A 16,556-nucleotide genomic window follows, 5' to 3' on the forward strand; every position below is an offset into this window, starting at 1 on the left:
CTTCTCTTCTACAGATCTTTACAAGATTGACGTCTTTAAGGTTTTTACAGTTTTCAATTTCTTGCAAGATATTATCTTTCTTAAATATGTTTTTTTATATATGTATACCAGGAATAAGTTGCCGAACTGTCTAGGGATTTGTCAATAGAAAGGCTTCTTTCAGAAGAGGATTAATGTTTTCAGCGTGGAGTCTTGCCAAATATACAAGACTGAGACAGAATGTTCAATAGGTAGACAACCTAGTTCGGCTCTTGCCGCGATATTTGACGCAGACTTTTTTTATGCCTAATATGAATTTACAAAAATTCAAATGAATTTTTTCCAATGGGGTTTTATCAATAAATGAAAATAAGTCGACAGGGTTTCCATTCTTTTATACTCTATTGATGACCCTATGTAGGGCTAAGTACCCATCCATAAATGAAACTTCTGAATTGTAAGTTAGGATAGGGTGTACAAGTTTATCAAAGAGATTTTTTGACACTTCTATATAGGGAGGTTTCCAAGACTACCAGTTTCAGCTATTACGGAGAATAAAACTTTTCTCCTTTCCTCGCTGGATCTTTTAGACTGTGAAGTAAATTCCCATTATTCTTTAACAGGTACCCTAGAAAATTATATTCAGTTACATTCTGTAACGTTTTGCCTTTATAACTAATAAAGTACCCAGATTTCTTTAAGTTATTATGCTGGATGATCTTACTTTTTGTTTTCTCTATATTAAGTGTGAGTTTCCAGTTATGACAGAAAATACTAAGTTTATTCATACTTTGTTGAAGACCTTCTTTGCTCTCTAATAGTATTATACAGTCACCTGCCAATAACAGCAGATTAATATTTTAAGGCAGGGGAAAAATCAAAATCAAACTGAGATTAAAAAGAAATAAAAATAGATGTGACTGCTTCGTTTGATTTCAGCTGAGTCGTGAGCTCTATACCAAGATGAGTTTTTTGTTTTTGTTTTTGTTTTTTGTTTTTGTTTTGGTTGTTTTAATGTCGATCCCGCTGCTGTCAAAAGTCCAACGCTACAGGAAGTTCAGTATGTAATACTAGAGAATGGACAGCTCCGTTGAGCCTCTGGCCTACTCCCAGACCCCACGTGGGTCCGAGAGCGTTTTCCCACTCGAACTATTTGGGGATACGTTCCAACGTACAGACTGTGTACATTATCCCCGATTAATTGGTGTTTTTTACGGTATTTACTATACTTTTGGATCTCGCACGACCGCCCATTACGGGGATTTTGTTAGTAGATGTCTGTTAGTAGTTGGAAGTAGCGGAGCGTATCCTTCGGGATACCTGACCGAAGAACTCAGTCAGAGTATGTCCTACTAGCGGTGGGCTGCTCTGTTGACGCTCTGGCCTTCTCTCAGACCCCACATGGGAGTACGTCAAAAGTGTAGAGTGTGTACAGTATCTAGGTACAGTTTTCATTTTTTTTTATTCCATCGATTGAAAGTACACTAGGAATTTTAATCAATCAACATGACTGTTCTATCGTTTAACTTGATAAAGGTATAACTTGCATGTATATGTAGTATATAAAATCGACAACATATTTGCCCAGTGTGGTGGACGCGTTTTTCAACAAATAGGCTTCTGGAACAGGGTTATGTTGCTACAAGATTGGTTTTATGGTCGTCATCATGAACTCGTGGATCATTACGGTGTATCCTTCTGCGCCAGGAAAGCTGATTTACTCAGCGTGTCAAAGTTTTCCTTTCCTCTTTCGTCTACCACATACTTGAATTTTTATGAGCAACTCGGCGGGTGTTTCTAGAAAAGCAGAGGACGCTTACCCTACCGGTGCACCTAGTCCATGCTCCCAGTTTTTAGTGGAGTCCGAGTTGCTCATTTACTTTTGTTACTTTGTATGTATGATTTTAGTTACTTTATGTTCTTTGTTGTGTATGTCTGTTTTCCATGTCTGGTCTTTGTTCCTGGACTACATTGTTTTGAATACCGCTATGACCTTGGTCCATTTGAGTACTCTTTCTACAAACATATCGAGGACAATTTTCTGCTTTATAAGTAAGTTGTCGTAATTCACCAAAACAAAAACAAAAAATAATTTTCCTTTTTAAGTTGCTAATATTATTGACTTCTTTCATTCGTAATTTCAGTACTTGATATTCGCATATGATTTGCATAAATATGTAGTTATACGCCACACAATGCTACAGATCCTCGCCGTGTTTACCACCATAGCGTCATAGTTCTAGCTTCATACGAGATAAAAATGTGCCTCTTATGTATCATACACGTGTGTTTCTTGCTTAATTGTACGAGAACGGGAAGTTTACATGAAATGATCGTTTAGCTTTGAACATTACCCAGTTTCCGATTCAGACACTGACGCTCGTTAACAGACTACATAGGTCATATACATTAGCACGCCCCGATATTTATGGATATTCATTGCCAGCTGGTTAATCTGTTCCTTAACTGGTTTTAAAATATATTATACACATGCCTTTGCGTGTTTTTTGCTTATATTATTACGGAGTTTACTTTTAAAGATAAAATGATCGGTTAGCATTGAATTTATGTAATATTACCCAGTTTCCGATTCAAACACAGGCGTTCGTTACAATTGATTATATGAAGGTCATATATATTATCAGGACATCGATATCAGTATATAGCCATTGCCAGTTGTTTAATCTTGTTCCGGATGATTAAAAACGTTCCGGTCATAACGGTTACGAAAGAGTATGCAATGATATCAAGAGAAACAAGATTTTGGCAGAAGTCACCCGATTATAGAGCACATCGCATTCGTACTATTTCGGATGTTGAAAGTAGGCCAAAATCAGTGACAGTGAATATTTGACGATTAGCGACTTTGAAGACTTCTGTCTTTGATTTTATTCGTTGTTAGTCGTGTTAGAAGCATATGTTGAATACAAATTTGAATTTAAAAATTCTAATGTTATTACATGATAAAATAATAGTTGAATTTTCAAATTCATATTTTTATATAATTTATATAATAATAACACAAATATACATATGTTTCGTGGATTTTGCTATTTAGTTTTTTATTTTTTATGATGTGTGTGTGTGTGTGTGTGCACAGCGTTGAAAATATTCTTGTACTACATTATAAAGTTTTTGAACTTCATCTGCAGCTTGTTAAGCGATTTATGAATTTTCATAATTATGTGAAACGAGATTTATTAGAACGTAATATGTCAGTTTCAAAGACGGGATTCATATACCTACAAATAGGACATATTAGTATAACAGGCGCTGATCCAAGGAAAAGCGTGCTTGGCGTACGTCCCAAACTTAATCGAAGACATTTGTGTCCACGAAATCTTGACTGTAAGCCCACGTACTAATGCTGGTTCGACTTCCCTTAAAAGTATTCAGATATCAGAATCTAGGAGTTGGTTTCTCTCATATCCGTCATGTCGAATTTATGCTAAGTATAACAATTTACAATATCTAAACAGTCTTTCACAACTGCTAGCTTCAAAATTGTCTTGCTTTTTAAATACATTTATGTCCCCTACCGAAAAAAATCATGAATCAGTCCCCTGAATAGACACGTTGAACTACAGCCTCCTAACAATAAAACTTATGAATCTGCTGTATGTGGTGTTTGTTTTACTTGCTTTCATGTCACAAATCAGTCTATCATTTACAAAACAACAATTTACATCATGAAGCAGAAAGTAAACGTAAAATGTAAAAAAAACAACTAGCAAAGTTCTTTGACCGAAACGTTTTGAAAAAGGATTAAATGCGTTTAATCTTCCATTTTGTAAATCAACCCTATAATTTCAAAAATGCACATTTCTTCATGATGATTCATGCCTTAATAAAGCAATACGTATGCTTAAAACTAAATTAATTTTTAAGTATATAGGCCTTTATTACAATTCATCATGTTCAAATATTTCCCGAAAGCCAATTAAAAATCCATTGTGTTTTCCACTTTTGTCATTTTTAAAGTCCACAAGTAAGTTTGATCCATAGAAAGTTTCCTTTTCCCAGACATGTTCACCACACAAGGACTCTTTGTCATCCACTGAAAAAAGAGCAAATGAAAAAAAAAAATAATTTTCTCGATCTTAATGGGAATCGAAGTAAATACTGTCATATACAATGTTAGGATCACTTGCTTTAAATTGATAGGTTCGAATTATTTACATTGTACTTGTTCATAGTTTTGGATCATATTGCATTAGTAGAGATGGGATTAACCTGGTAAATACGCGAATGAACGTCAGCCGATTAAGACAGGATTGTCCTCCCTATTTTGGCACTTACACTCAAATTTATTTCAGCTTGACAAAAAAATAAAGCGATTTTTTTACTTTGCATCACTCAAATGTAGTTTTTAACGAAATAGTGCAATCGAATTGTCTTAATCGCGTTTCCCGCTTTATGATACACTATTTATTTCACTCAGGCCTTTCCATTGCTTGGGATACAGCGGCAGATCTAGAGGAGGATTCCGCGGTTTGAACTCCTTCCCTTTTAGGGGTTCATTTGTGTATTAGTGTAAAATTTAGGACCCCCTGTTTCTGGAACCTATCTGGTTCTAGTGTTCAAAATGACTAGATCTCTGCCACTAAAAATAAGCCATGTACCTCCACGAATTAGAAGATGATCGAACACACATTCCCCCGTCGGTCCTACTTCTATATCCATATAATACACAATTAGTTCTATGTCTCTATTATATCTAGCTGTTATATTCCACATACACTCAACCTCTCTGAAACAGAAAAAAATACAGTTATTACGACTATTACCAGCAATTAAGCAACAGCTGTTGTGTTGACAGCATGTGTGGATAATTGTTAACTTAGCTGTATCATTGTAGTTTTAAATACTATGGCAGATATTTTCATATTTTTCAGGACAAAACGATTAACAAATCGAACATACCCTGTTTTGTACTAATCCGACGCTATGAGCCGCGGATCCCAGATTTTAGTGGAGTCCGAGTTGCTCATTTACTTTTGTTACTTTGCACATATTATTTAATTACTTTATGTTCTTTGTTGTGATTGTCTGTTTTCAATGTCTGGTCTTTGTCTCTGAATTACATTCTTTTGATTTCCGCTAGAATCTTGGTAACCTTGATTACTCTCTCACATAAGTAACAACCTACAAGTCGGCGTGTCAACCTACTCGCATACATTACTTTCCGAACCAACAAGAACAAGTCGTCACTTTGTCTCCTCTGCGTGCTTGCCAAAGTAGCAGTGACTGCCAATTTTAATGTCATTTGTATGACCTAGTCGCGGATCCAACCCACGACCTTCCCATCCGAGGCGAGCACGCTACCATCGGGGCGGTCGGAGCATTACAGTATTACATGATGTTCTTATCCTTACAAAAATGTTGCTCGCTTTACCATTGCAAATAGACAATTTTAAATGGTAAAATACTGTCAGTAAAGCTTGTCTGTCGTAAAAAATCGCAGAGTTATAGACATGTAATTCTTGTTCTGGAAGCAAACCTTACGTGAACATTAAGAATATAACCAAAAGAACTAACTCGAAGGAGAAACCTCTCATTTATTGTCAAACACTTTATACAAATTTAGAAAGTATAGAAATATATACACAGTAAAGCAGAGTTAAGAAATAATAATATTTGCGTATCATAGTCACCCCATACTGGAATACACATGTATGCAAGACCATATCAATGGACATATGCTTTACTTTGTGCAGAATTATTCAACAACTTACCCTGGATAAGGTTTAGGAAAATTGGCACTTGTGATAAATTGTTCATATCTTTCTGCTACTAATTGTACCCTGTTGCCGTCTGTATTACATCCACCTTTACCTTCAAATATGGATATAAAGTTCAATCTATCTTATCTTTGATATAAAAACGCAAATTATGAGACATACATTTGTATGACTTACTTTCGAAGTAGAATTTTTGACAACTAGATCTTATTAGATTGTACCATTTTAGACGAAAGACTAAACATTATGCGTAATTTGCGCAGTAATGTCTATAACAGGATTTTTCGGTAACTTGTACGGTGTTTGATCACCGAATGAAGCATGGTGGCGACACGTGGCAGATATTTCTTGTGGTTTTCATTGACAGTGTGGTACCAACTTAAGATCAAAACACAAAACTAGTTCCTAGCTTACTAATATAATACCATCTTTTATTTCAAATTAATCAGGTCGAGAGAATAGAAGGTCATTTATGTATACCTCTTCAACCTGAATGACCTAACAATCCGAATCAAGTCAGTTGGATACCCGAATACGACATTATTGCACATTTGTTATAAGTTTTAATTTTTACACCTTATACTGACACTAAGAAATCTCAACATTCACACTGAAATTTATGACGAAAGAGATTTTTTTTATTTTCCTATTGTTAATTCCCCATTCCTAGATAGTGATATTCCCGAAGGACCTCCCTATTGTATTTACATTTCATAACGGTCCGTTTAGCTCGTATTTGTAATAAAATGTCCGATTTTTATGAAAGCAATAAATTTCTCACAGAAAAGCTTTTTCACTAGAGGTACCGATATCACAAACTTAGAAAACGTTTACTCATTTTTTTTTACCGATACAAAACTTTGATACAAAAATATTCCCGACCTGCGGACCAACATTTTGTCAACATTTATCTCCCTTTGGAGCAGGTGTCTATTCGGAACACGTAAGGTTTTCCATCCGATATCGACGATACTTTAGAAAATCTCGAAAGTCAAAATGGAATTTCTCATTCTACTGACTCTGCCATAAATTTTCTTTACCCGGGATACAAATGAAAATCATCCTTACGTAACCTACCAACAAAATGAAACACCTTGTAAATTTTAGAAACACCGTTGTGTTTGTCTGCTGGGGATTCTATTTTCATTCGAGTTACCTCTTTTTTCTGCACCCGAATCCGAATATCGATTAGAGAGACTTCGAAATTATACCTGCTCTTACGGGAGGTAACTCTGCAAAAACAGGATAAAATATGGCTGCATCCCGAGCTCCGCAAGTAGGACATAATAGCACTTGCAGGTTATTAATGAAAAAGGGTATTGCTAACCCAGTTTTTATAGAAATATAGTCTATAAAGTACATTCTTTTTAACATAATCCAAACTATGGAAACTATATCGAACTATATTTTATAAATGCCTTTGATATCCATACATGGATTCCACGTGATTGACTACGTTTAAGCCGAAATATAGGTTGTCAAGATTTACCCATTGAGAAACAAATGAAACGAAACAATTAAATGGAAACGATTGAAATTTAAATAAAATTTTGAATCATTACGTAATGTGTGGGTGTGTGTTTTTAGTAGTGGTGAATGCGCTGTTCCCGTTTTAAATGATTAATCTCTTTCTTTTTCTTTTTTTTTTGGAAATGCAAAAAGAACAAATTTCCATCAGCGGATTATGATTAGCGTCTTTAAATAAAAGTTTTTTTTTTAAAATACTAATAAACATTTCATGATTTCCGAGGTTCAGCGCCATTGGCGTTTTGATTTTTAGTATATTGCACTACGTCGAACCTCGCCTGCTTCACGATACTACTCCAAATCCAATCAGTTGGATTGGAGTGACCAAATATTTCAAATGATGGTAATTTTTGTGATATTGTCATCCTTTAATATGTTCTGAGCTATAGCTTTCAGTAACTGCGAGCTTTCTTCTCAACTTTCTTGGCATCATTTTAATTGCATCAACATTTTTATTTATATCCCTGTTCAAAGTGTATAGATAAATTTGAAATATGTTGTCTATATATTTATGTATATAAGAACAGCATATCAAATATGAATATCTCTTTTTGTAGATATGTTGTATGTGGAGGTATTCTATGAAGAGAATTGGGTGTATTACTGAGGAAATTTGATGGTGTGTTCGTTGTTTCGGTTTATTTTTGATCTCACATTAAAGGGGGTGGTTAAGGCCTTATAAAACTAGTTATGCTATATTAAACTGCGCATGTCCATAGTCAGGAGACGTTGTTCCATTAATGTGTCTTTGTGTCGTTCTAATACTTTTTAGTTTGATTTTGAAGAATTGTCATTGCTATGCTATCGTACGGGGATTTCATTACCCTTTTTCGGGGCCTTTCAGAGCTTACTTAAAAGTGTTTTTACACTTGTTGAAGACCTTTTGGTGATTTCTGAAAGTCTTTACTATTTTGTATTTAGGTTATATGATGGTGCATTCGTTACGTTTCACCATGAACGTTATTTTTTTATTCTTATGGTTGAACATTTTCAACAGATCTATCCGCCTCGTTTTTTTTTCCATTTTTGTCCCCTTTCTGACATACAACATCAAATGTATTGTGTCAAGTAGTATTTCCACAAACCGATACATTTATCTGTATATATTAAGTTTGTAACAAGTCTTGAAGGTAGGTGTGTACCTCCATATAAAATGTCGAAATATTCAAGTATTATAGTATCTTTCCATTTTTGTCTTAATTTTGTGTGCATGGAATCAATATAATATGATATAAACCAGTTATATTTAAAAAAAAATGGAATTAGAACTAAAACATAACCGGAATTTTTACAAGAATTCTATTCACACGTTGAGAACTGTCAGCACAACAATAGTAGTAGTGAACAATAGTAATTGAAGCGATCGATCATTTGATGACACGTGAACGGAGACTACTGCTCTGTTTCCTATTCAGTAAGAAAGGCGTGATACTCTTTTGTACACGTGTACCGAATTGTTATAAAGAGCCCAAATTGAATATAAGTTACTTTAATTCAACCTGGAGAAAAGGTTAACTCGATCTAAGCGAGCTTTGTACACGTACGCAATTGAATGTTGGCCAAGGGTTTACGGTTCCGGGAATCAAGAACAGTACCGTACCTCTTGGATAGCGAAGACGGTAAACTAAGGTTGTGACTTGCTTCTTCGAAAAACCCTTAAAAATGGTATTCCTTATAGATATTTCTTATTCTAATGTGACATATTCATATCGTCAAACAGTATTTGTCGGTACAACCCCACCTTTCGCACCTGCGCACTGTCTCTTTTCTTTCGCTGTCCTTCGAGACAAAACACTCATTTGTCACGATGATTTGACGGCTGAGAGGTTATCTAATTGAAATCAATTGTATAAATACACACTTTTAACACATACGAAGACATTATACAAATTTAATCCAACTTCCATACGGGGGAGGTTAAACGGACCAGCCGTTATTTTGGCTACGCATAGGAAAATTTTTGTCACAAAAATCACCGTATTGGTCATATTAGAAAGAAATACTTGGTGGAGGGGTAGATTTGTACTCATTTTAACATGTGTTTGGCATTTATATTCTCATTTAACACCTCGTTGTCGCTCGGTGTTCAATAATCGAATATAAATGCCGAAAAAGATTTTTTTTTCGAGAATAAGTAGTAATATTTATGCCGAGGTTGAGTTAATTTTCACAGTTGAGAGAACTACAAAAAAATACATATTACGCATAGCTGTTATTTAGTATTTTTTTCATGTCATTTTTCGAAGTTCTACAAACAAACAAAAAACTTACTTTGGTCTTTAGCTACCATTACATGTACATCAAAAGACGGTTTGTTGATATCTAACGTGATTTTTTCACTACTGGACAGCCATGTATGTCTTAAATCTGAACAGCCAGGCTCAAATCGTAATACACTCGTTGAATCTGTTGAATAACATCCATAAGTATCGTATTTTGGCTATACATACACAAATAGAGATTCCTATCCATATATACATATGTGTTTAAGACCACCCTTATGCTTTTATATAAGATGAAAGTGGTTTTTTTTTCAAGAAAAAAATTTCTCCAATTTTTTTAGCACCTGAATACACGTATACTTTTCATTGAAAATGAACGTGAAATGGATACCATATGAAAACTAAAATACGACCCGGGAGACTGAGTGAAGTATTGATTTACGCTTGAATAAAGGTATTAACACAAATGGCAAGTTTTAAATGCCTGTTAAATGCAGTAGCGTTAATGTACCTTCTAAAAAGCGAAGTGCGCTATTTTTTTCGCATGGATGTTCATTCGGGCTAGTACCAACCATGAACATGGCATCTTCATCTGATTTCTCTATACGATGAATGATTTGATGGTGACTGAAATTATACATGTACATCATAGAAAAAAAATGTGTTGTCAGCAGAATGTTGAGGCGTAGTAAGACAAATCATATTTAGTGTTTATATTCACCGTTGAAAAAGCATTCTGAGCGCATTGCGTAATACATATACATTGTAGAAAAAAGAACAGATATGGTGAAACGCAACAAATGCACCACAATAACCCCTATAAAACAGTTAATAGTCTCCTTTCGTTTTAGGAATGTATTATTACAAACTTCTTCAATTAAACATAAAAAACTAGCTGAAACTATCTCTTAAATAAGAGAAACACATTCAATGTAATTGTGAGAATTCAATATTTCATTTTTTGATGCTGCATCGGCGTTTAAAAGCGTTGTCCGGTTGCACAATTTGAACATTGAACATATGCTACCGTCAACGCTTTTACACGCCGATGAAACGTAAAAAAAAATGAAAGGTTTATTACTTAAGATGACACTCATCCCGATCAACTTCATAGAGGGTAATTTTACTAACAAAACTTGTACTTTTTATTAATTTGCTTAGGAAAAAGTGCACCAAGCGGTATTTTCTATAAATACGATAAATTTAAGAATCATAACTTAGAAGTGAGACTGTAACTCATCCGGATATAGCTGTATATGTTAACTGAATCCAAAAATCCGAACGACTGAAAATTTGATAAAAACGTACAAATTCAAGGGCCATAAAATAGTAAAAACAATAGACCCAACAAAAATGATCTTCAATTGTAACTTGTCGTGGTAAAGCAAAGTACAAAATATCAAATGATTATCTGCAAGAATGGCGAAGAAAAGTTAGGAAAACTGATTTGCCAGACAGACGGATGAACGGATGGACGAGTGGACAAACTTGATGTCTTGTATCGATAAATTCGTCGGTTTGTCACTTATTAGAGAGACATTGCATTAGGAAAGTTTTGAACTGTTGCTGCAATTGAACTATATTTATGCCACATGTATATTGTATTTTTATTGCCATCACTTGGCGTCCGTCATCGTCGTCGTTAAACAATTTTTCAAAACTCTTCTCCTCTGACACTACTTGACCAATTGGACGCAAACTTGGTATGAATGTTCCTTGGGGTATCCTGCATAGAACATTATGGATATTTATGATTCGTCGAAAAACATGGTCGCCGTTACTAAAAATATAACATAGGGGTCAGAGAGTAGTTTTTCGCATATATCTCCAAAGCCGTCAAGTTTATTTAGATTCTGACGAAGTAAAAGTGTTTAGCATGATGAGATCTATCTGCGGTCAAATTTTGGTTTTAATCCGTTAAGCCATGTTGGAGTTATTGCCCTTTTTCAACGTTTTTTTTTGCTATTTTAATGTTATTTCTTTAAAAAAATCTTCTCCTCTGCATGACACTACTTGACCATTTGAAACCAAACTCGGTACAAATGTTTCTAGGGGTATCCTGCATATAACATACGTTGGGATTTTTTATCCGTCGATTAACATGGCTGCTGTTACTAAAAATAAAACATAGGGGTCAAACAGTAGTTTTTCGCATATATCTCCAAAACCGTTAGGTTTAGCCAAATTCTTTCAATAGCTGAAATGATCCTTATCATCGGGAATACAAAAGTTTTCAGGGATAAAAGTTGTCAGCCGACTCCTTGTAAGAATTATTGCCCTTGAAAGGGGATAAACGGTGTGTTTCTTTTACAGTTTTCAGCCAATATCTTGAAACTTATGATAGGTGGAAAGAAACTTTGAATTGCTGAAATGGTCCTTATGATATGTCCTACCAAAGTCTTCTTGAGTAAAACATTGTTTGACAACATCTTGTTAAATTTATTGCCCATAAAAGTCAAAATTTAACAAGGTGAGCGATTCAGGCTCTTGAGAGCCTCTTGTTAAATAATCTAACAATTTGTGAAATCGCTTTAATGCTTTAAAGTGCAAATATCAACGCAAATCGAAAAGACACAAATACCCTTTCAAAATGCGTACACGTCCCTCGCCAACTTATAGTCGTCAACTATTCTACATCGACAGTTAAACCTGGCTACATATGTTCATGTGAATTGATTAATTTGTATATAAAAAAGTCTGTTACATATTAGTGTGATAATAATAATGTGATAAATTATGAATGACACATGTAAAATAATAAGCCTATTTACTTACGTATCTGCAACAGTTAAATGTTCAAACAGCTTTAGATACAGATTATCACACTCTATGCCTGAAACAAGAAATGAAGAAAGTATTTGAAACTCTAGATATAGGAACTGATAAACCATGTTAAAATTTCCGCGCTGAGACAGGGAATAAAAAAAGCTTGCAAATGTATGTAATTGGCAGGATTAAATACGGCGAATCCAGTTCCTGTGACAGTGACAATCGCCTAAATAGGGTTTTAGTGTTAATGACAGACATTTTAGAGTGTGTCCTGTTAGGGTTGAATATAAATAAATACCCTGTGTAAAAAGTAACACGTGACTTATGCGCGGATTACAACAAATATTCGTTATTTACTGTACATTTTAACAAAATGAAATGTTATTTGTGTGAGATTTATAATAGTTCTTTAGTCTGTAAATGAAAAAAGTAGAAAAGAAGTATCATCATTCATTTCTAAAATCGAATTAATATGGTGAAACATATTTAGAGAACGTTCATTTACAATGTATATAAGGACGACTTTTTACTTGTAAGCCTTTTATTCATTCAACACTGCAAGTGATGAGCATGCATGGACAGCATTCCGATTATTCCGCCTCCGTTAGTTAATTCAGCAGTGCGTGACGAATGCGGCACCATTTTTATTATTCCGACTTTTACTTTCATCATTCGTCATATTGCTCTATGAGACTATTCAAATGAAACATCTGTTTGGGTTTTTCTGCTGCACAGTTTGCGAGCCAGTATCATTTAATTTAGTGGCTGAATGGGCACTGAGGTGTGATAAACTTATTACATGTAAATCCTGAATCACTTTTGGTTGAGTACTGATGTATGTTTCAGATAGCAAGGTGTAGTAAACCGGACGATTTTAAGATCGTGTTTTTTTTTTTTTTTTTTTTTTTTGCCGATGGCCCCTTTATCCCCTCTCCCCGACACCACCAAAAAAAAATCCAGCCCAATCTTGACGAGTAATTATATTACATAATCTATTTTGTAATCTATATTTATCATATAGACCAAATCTATCCCATTCATTCTTTCAATTGCTGATCAATCGGAAGCATTCGGTGAGTAAATACAAATCTACCAATAGTTTTTTTTTCTAAAAAAAAAGTCCGTGAATGAAAAAAAAATCTTATTACCGTAGAGTTTATTCTGTTACATGACAAATGAAGAAAACCCATACAAGCATGTAAAGTTTCCTGATGACACGACCAATTAACTGTCTTAATTTCTAGGTCACACGATACACTAGGAACTACGGTAGCACATTGAGTGAATTTTTTTTCACCAGTCTTTTCATTGTCTATTACTTTTGTCTTACCTTCTAAAATCTGAAGAAATACAATGAAGAAGAAGTTTATATTATCCATTTGATCAAATACGTATGTCTATAAAATAAAAGAACATTTTCTACTTTAAGCGCTTTTGTGACAGGTGTCTAATTTTTCGTAATAAATATATAAGTGGCTATTGATTCTGCAATATGTTCGGACGTTTTCTACTTATGTACCGGTCCCTATAAAAGTCTGACAAAATCCAACTCTATATAATTCGTGTAAAAGTGTTTACCGTTTACATTTTTTTATATCTTTTTGATACACAGTGTTTGAGGACAAAATTATTGAAGTACTGAATGTATACTTTAAATGTTTGACGATTTTGTTGGTTCGTTTGGTAGTCTAGCTGGACCTCTTAGAAAGAATATTTCAATTTATTTATTTATTCAAACTAAAATTAATTATTATGCATTTGCTTTTGGTTCTTAATGAATTCCAGTAGTTTAAAAAGTTATCGGACCTGGCTGCCTATATACATCGAAGTTCAGTTTAATATCATCATAAATTCAGCACTACATGAACATTGTCACGAACAATACAGTATAATCATGATTAACATTCGCGTGTAAGAAAAGGGATAGTGCCACGTTAGCCCTCTTCAAACGCTTTAGCTACGTAGCAACAGGCTGATCATTGTGTTTTGATGGGAGGATGAGGGTAATATCACACAAAAGGTCCGGTCGTTCATTCTTTATATTACGCCGTATAAGATAGGAAAGTTCTAGTTTATTCTATTTATTCTATATCCGTCTGTGTCCTTTCACTTCCGCATTTGATTGTACTAAAAAAAAACCTTTACTGAAATATTAAGCGAAATGGATTTTGTTTGTGTTGCTTAGCCGATGCTGAAATACATTTTTTTTCTTTGGTATCTTAAGCTTAAGTTCTTTTTCATGCTGATACATATTCAATAAAGCATTTATCTCTAGTAATAAAGCGCACTGAAGAGATAAATAAATTTCGTTGTTGGAAAACATTGACTGTAAAATTGATGATTAGCCTTTAATTCAAAATATATTGTTGGCAACAGACCTTCACTTTTTAAAAAGCATTTACCAAGATGTTACAAGTTACAAGATGTTTATTTTTTTCGAACTGTTATAATATGATATGTCAAAGCAATCCATAAATGGTACAATATTACTGTAAAACTATCACACTACAACTAAAAAATACCACAATAGGGGTCTAAAACTAATTGATACGAAATACAACACAAAAAGGCTGAAAGAATTGCACGCTGTATGCTGCTTATATATCACAGCTGATGTGAGACTCGCGTTCATCGTCCAATTGTTTAAATTTGAACCAATGAAAAGGCGTGTGTGTTACTACGATTGAACTCGTTTTATATACACTGACAGATATAGTTACTATATTCTAAAACTTTCTTTTTTTTTGTTTCTATCCCTAAGTAGTCAGGTGATGAAGATCGTTTTTGATGACCTCATGTATAATGTTGATTACAAACGTTCCAATGATTTTAAGAGTTATGTCCTTTATAATAATCCGCGTTCAAACCAGCCGCTTGTAAAAGAAATTAAAAGAAATTTGCGTTGTTGGTTAAAATAGAATGCTGAAACGGGTTTGCCGTCTTGAAACTGAAAAAGAGGACCATTTTATGTTGTACCAACATTAGATGCTGATGCAGATAAGTGGCTGGACCAACAGCATTGTTTTATCCATAACCAAAAACGTTTCCGGTTGAGCGCTACAATGTTTAAAATGTCTCAAAACAACACGCATATTTTGTTGATTTGATGGCCCTTCTTCAAAACTAATGTCACTAAACTGAACCACATTTTGAGAGTCGTTCTGCCTTTTTACAGTAATTTCACCTATTCGTAAAAAAACAATAGTAAGCCAAAGACATCATGGCTTTTAAAAGAAAGCAATTAAATGGGGGGACGGATAATTGCAGAGACAACAGTTGCCAATTTAACTAAAATACCTTTCGTAATAGGTAATCCTATGTCGGAAGATTTCCTTTTGAAATTTTCTCAACCAAAATGATATAACTGTCAAAAATTATATTTTGTGGTTAGATAAAAGAGGGGCCCATATAACAATAGCTAACACCATTGGAAACAGTTCTTTAACAGTAATATGAAAATCCTTCATGTTTTAAGGACATTTGCCACTAAACCACTTATTCCCGAAAACACCTGCAAAACCACCCTGAACCCCAGCAGAATCTGAAAAAAAAGCTTTAGAACACCAGAGAAAAACCAATTTTTAAATCTAACGCAGGATTTTCCATTGAAGTTTTTAACCAATTCATGCCACAAAATTAAATCTAGTCTAGCTTCTGAGGTGTGAGTGATTCTATAATGTGAACATGTATGACCTATAGTTAAATCAAATAACTAACGTAAAAATGCGCCACCAGGAACAATGAAACTGCAAGCAAAATTCAATAATCCCAAAAGTGACTGCAATTCACACAGAGTTAACTTTCCTTTATACGGATAATCTTGAAGCAGCGAAAATATTTTATCAACTTTATATCAGGGCAAGCCACGTTGACCCCTAACTTAAGATACTGGACAAACTACATTGTTTTACGGCAATTTTACCTATTCGTAAAAACAATAGTAAGCCAAAGATATCATGGCTTTTAAAAGGACACACTTAAATGGGGTACGGATAATTGCAGGGACAACAGCAAGAAATTTAACTATAATATCTTTCGTTATGTCAATTTTCTATGCAAATAAGTTAATATTTGCATACCTATTTGACACATTGAATTTTGTCATGATAAAAATGAATTTTGTCATAACAAAATTGAAGTGATCATAAAACAAGTCTGTATAACATCGTTTTGTACGACAAAAAAATGATTTTGTTACGACGGAATTCAATTTTGTGTACACAAAATTGATTTTGATTACTAAAAGATCAAGTTCCATTAGGCGCCCCGTAAGATCAATTATAAGCATGGAATACTGTGAATATCAGGAAAATCTTGT

At 34.1% G+C, this 16,556-nt stretch overlaps 1 protein-coding gene across 1 annotated transcript; it reads right to left on the minus strand.

The window, feature by feature from the left end:
- Positions 1–3,859: 3,859 nt before the first annotated feature.
- On the minus strand, positions 3,860–13,691 carry LOC148612481 (astacin-like metalloendopeptidase). The gene is made up of 7 exons (XM_088593962.1): positions 13,569–13,691; positions 12,245–12,302; positions 9,981–10,096; positions 9,519–9,653; positions 5,715–5,814; positions 4,602–4,729; positions 3,860–4,036 (listed from the first exon to the last, which is right to left on the minus strand). Exons 1-7 carry the CDS (start codon positions 13,615–13,617, stop codon positions 3,882–3,884), a joined length of 741 nt encoding a protein of 246 aa, XP_088450088.1. The 5' UTR covers positions 13,618–13,691; the 3' UTR covers positions 3,860–3,881.
- Positions 13,692–16,556: the final 2,865 nt, after the last annotated feature.

The sequence above is a fragment of the Perna viridis genome, chromosome 7, assembly GCF_037379345.1.
Source record: "Perna viridis isolate PV_CMFRI_1.1 ecotype Kerala chromosome 7, ASM3737934v1, whole genome shotgun sequence".
Taxonomy (NCBI): domain Eukaryota; kingdom Metazoa; phylum Mollusca; class Bivalvia; order Mytilida; family Mytilidae; genus Perna; species Perna viridis.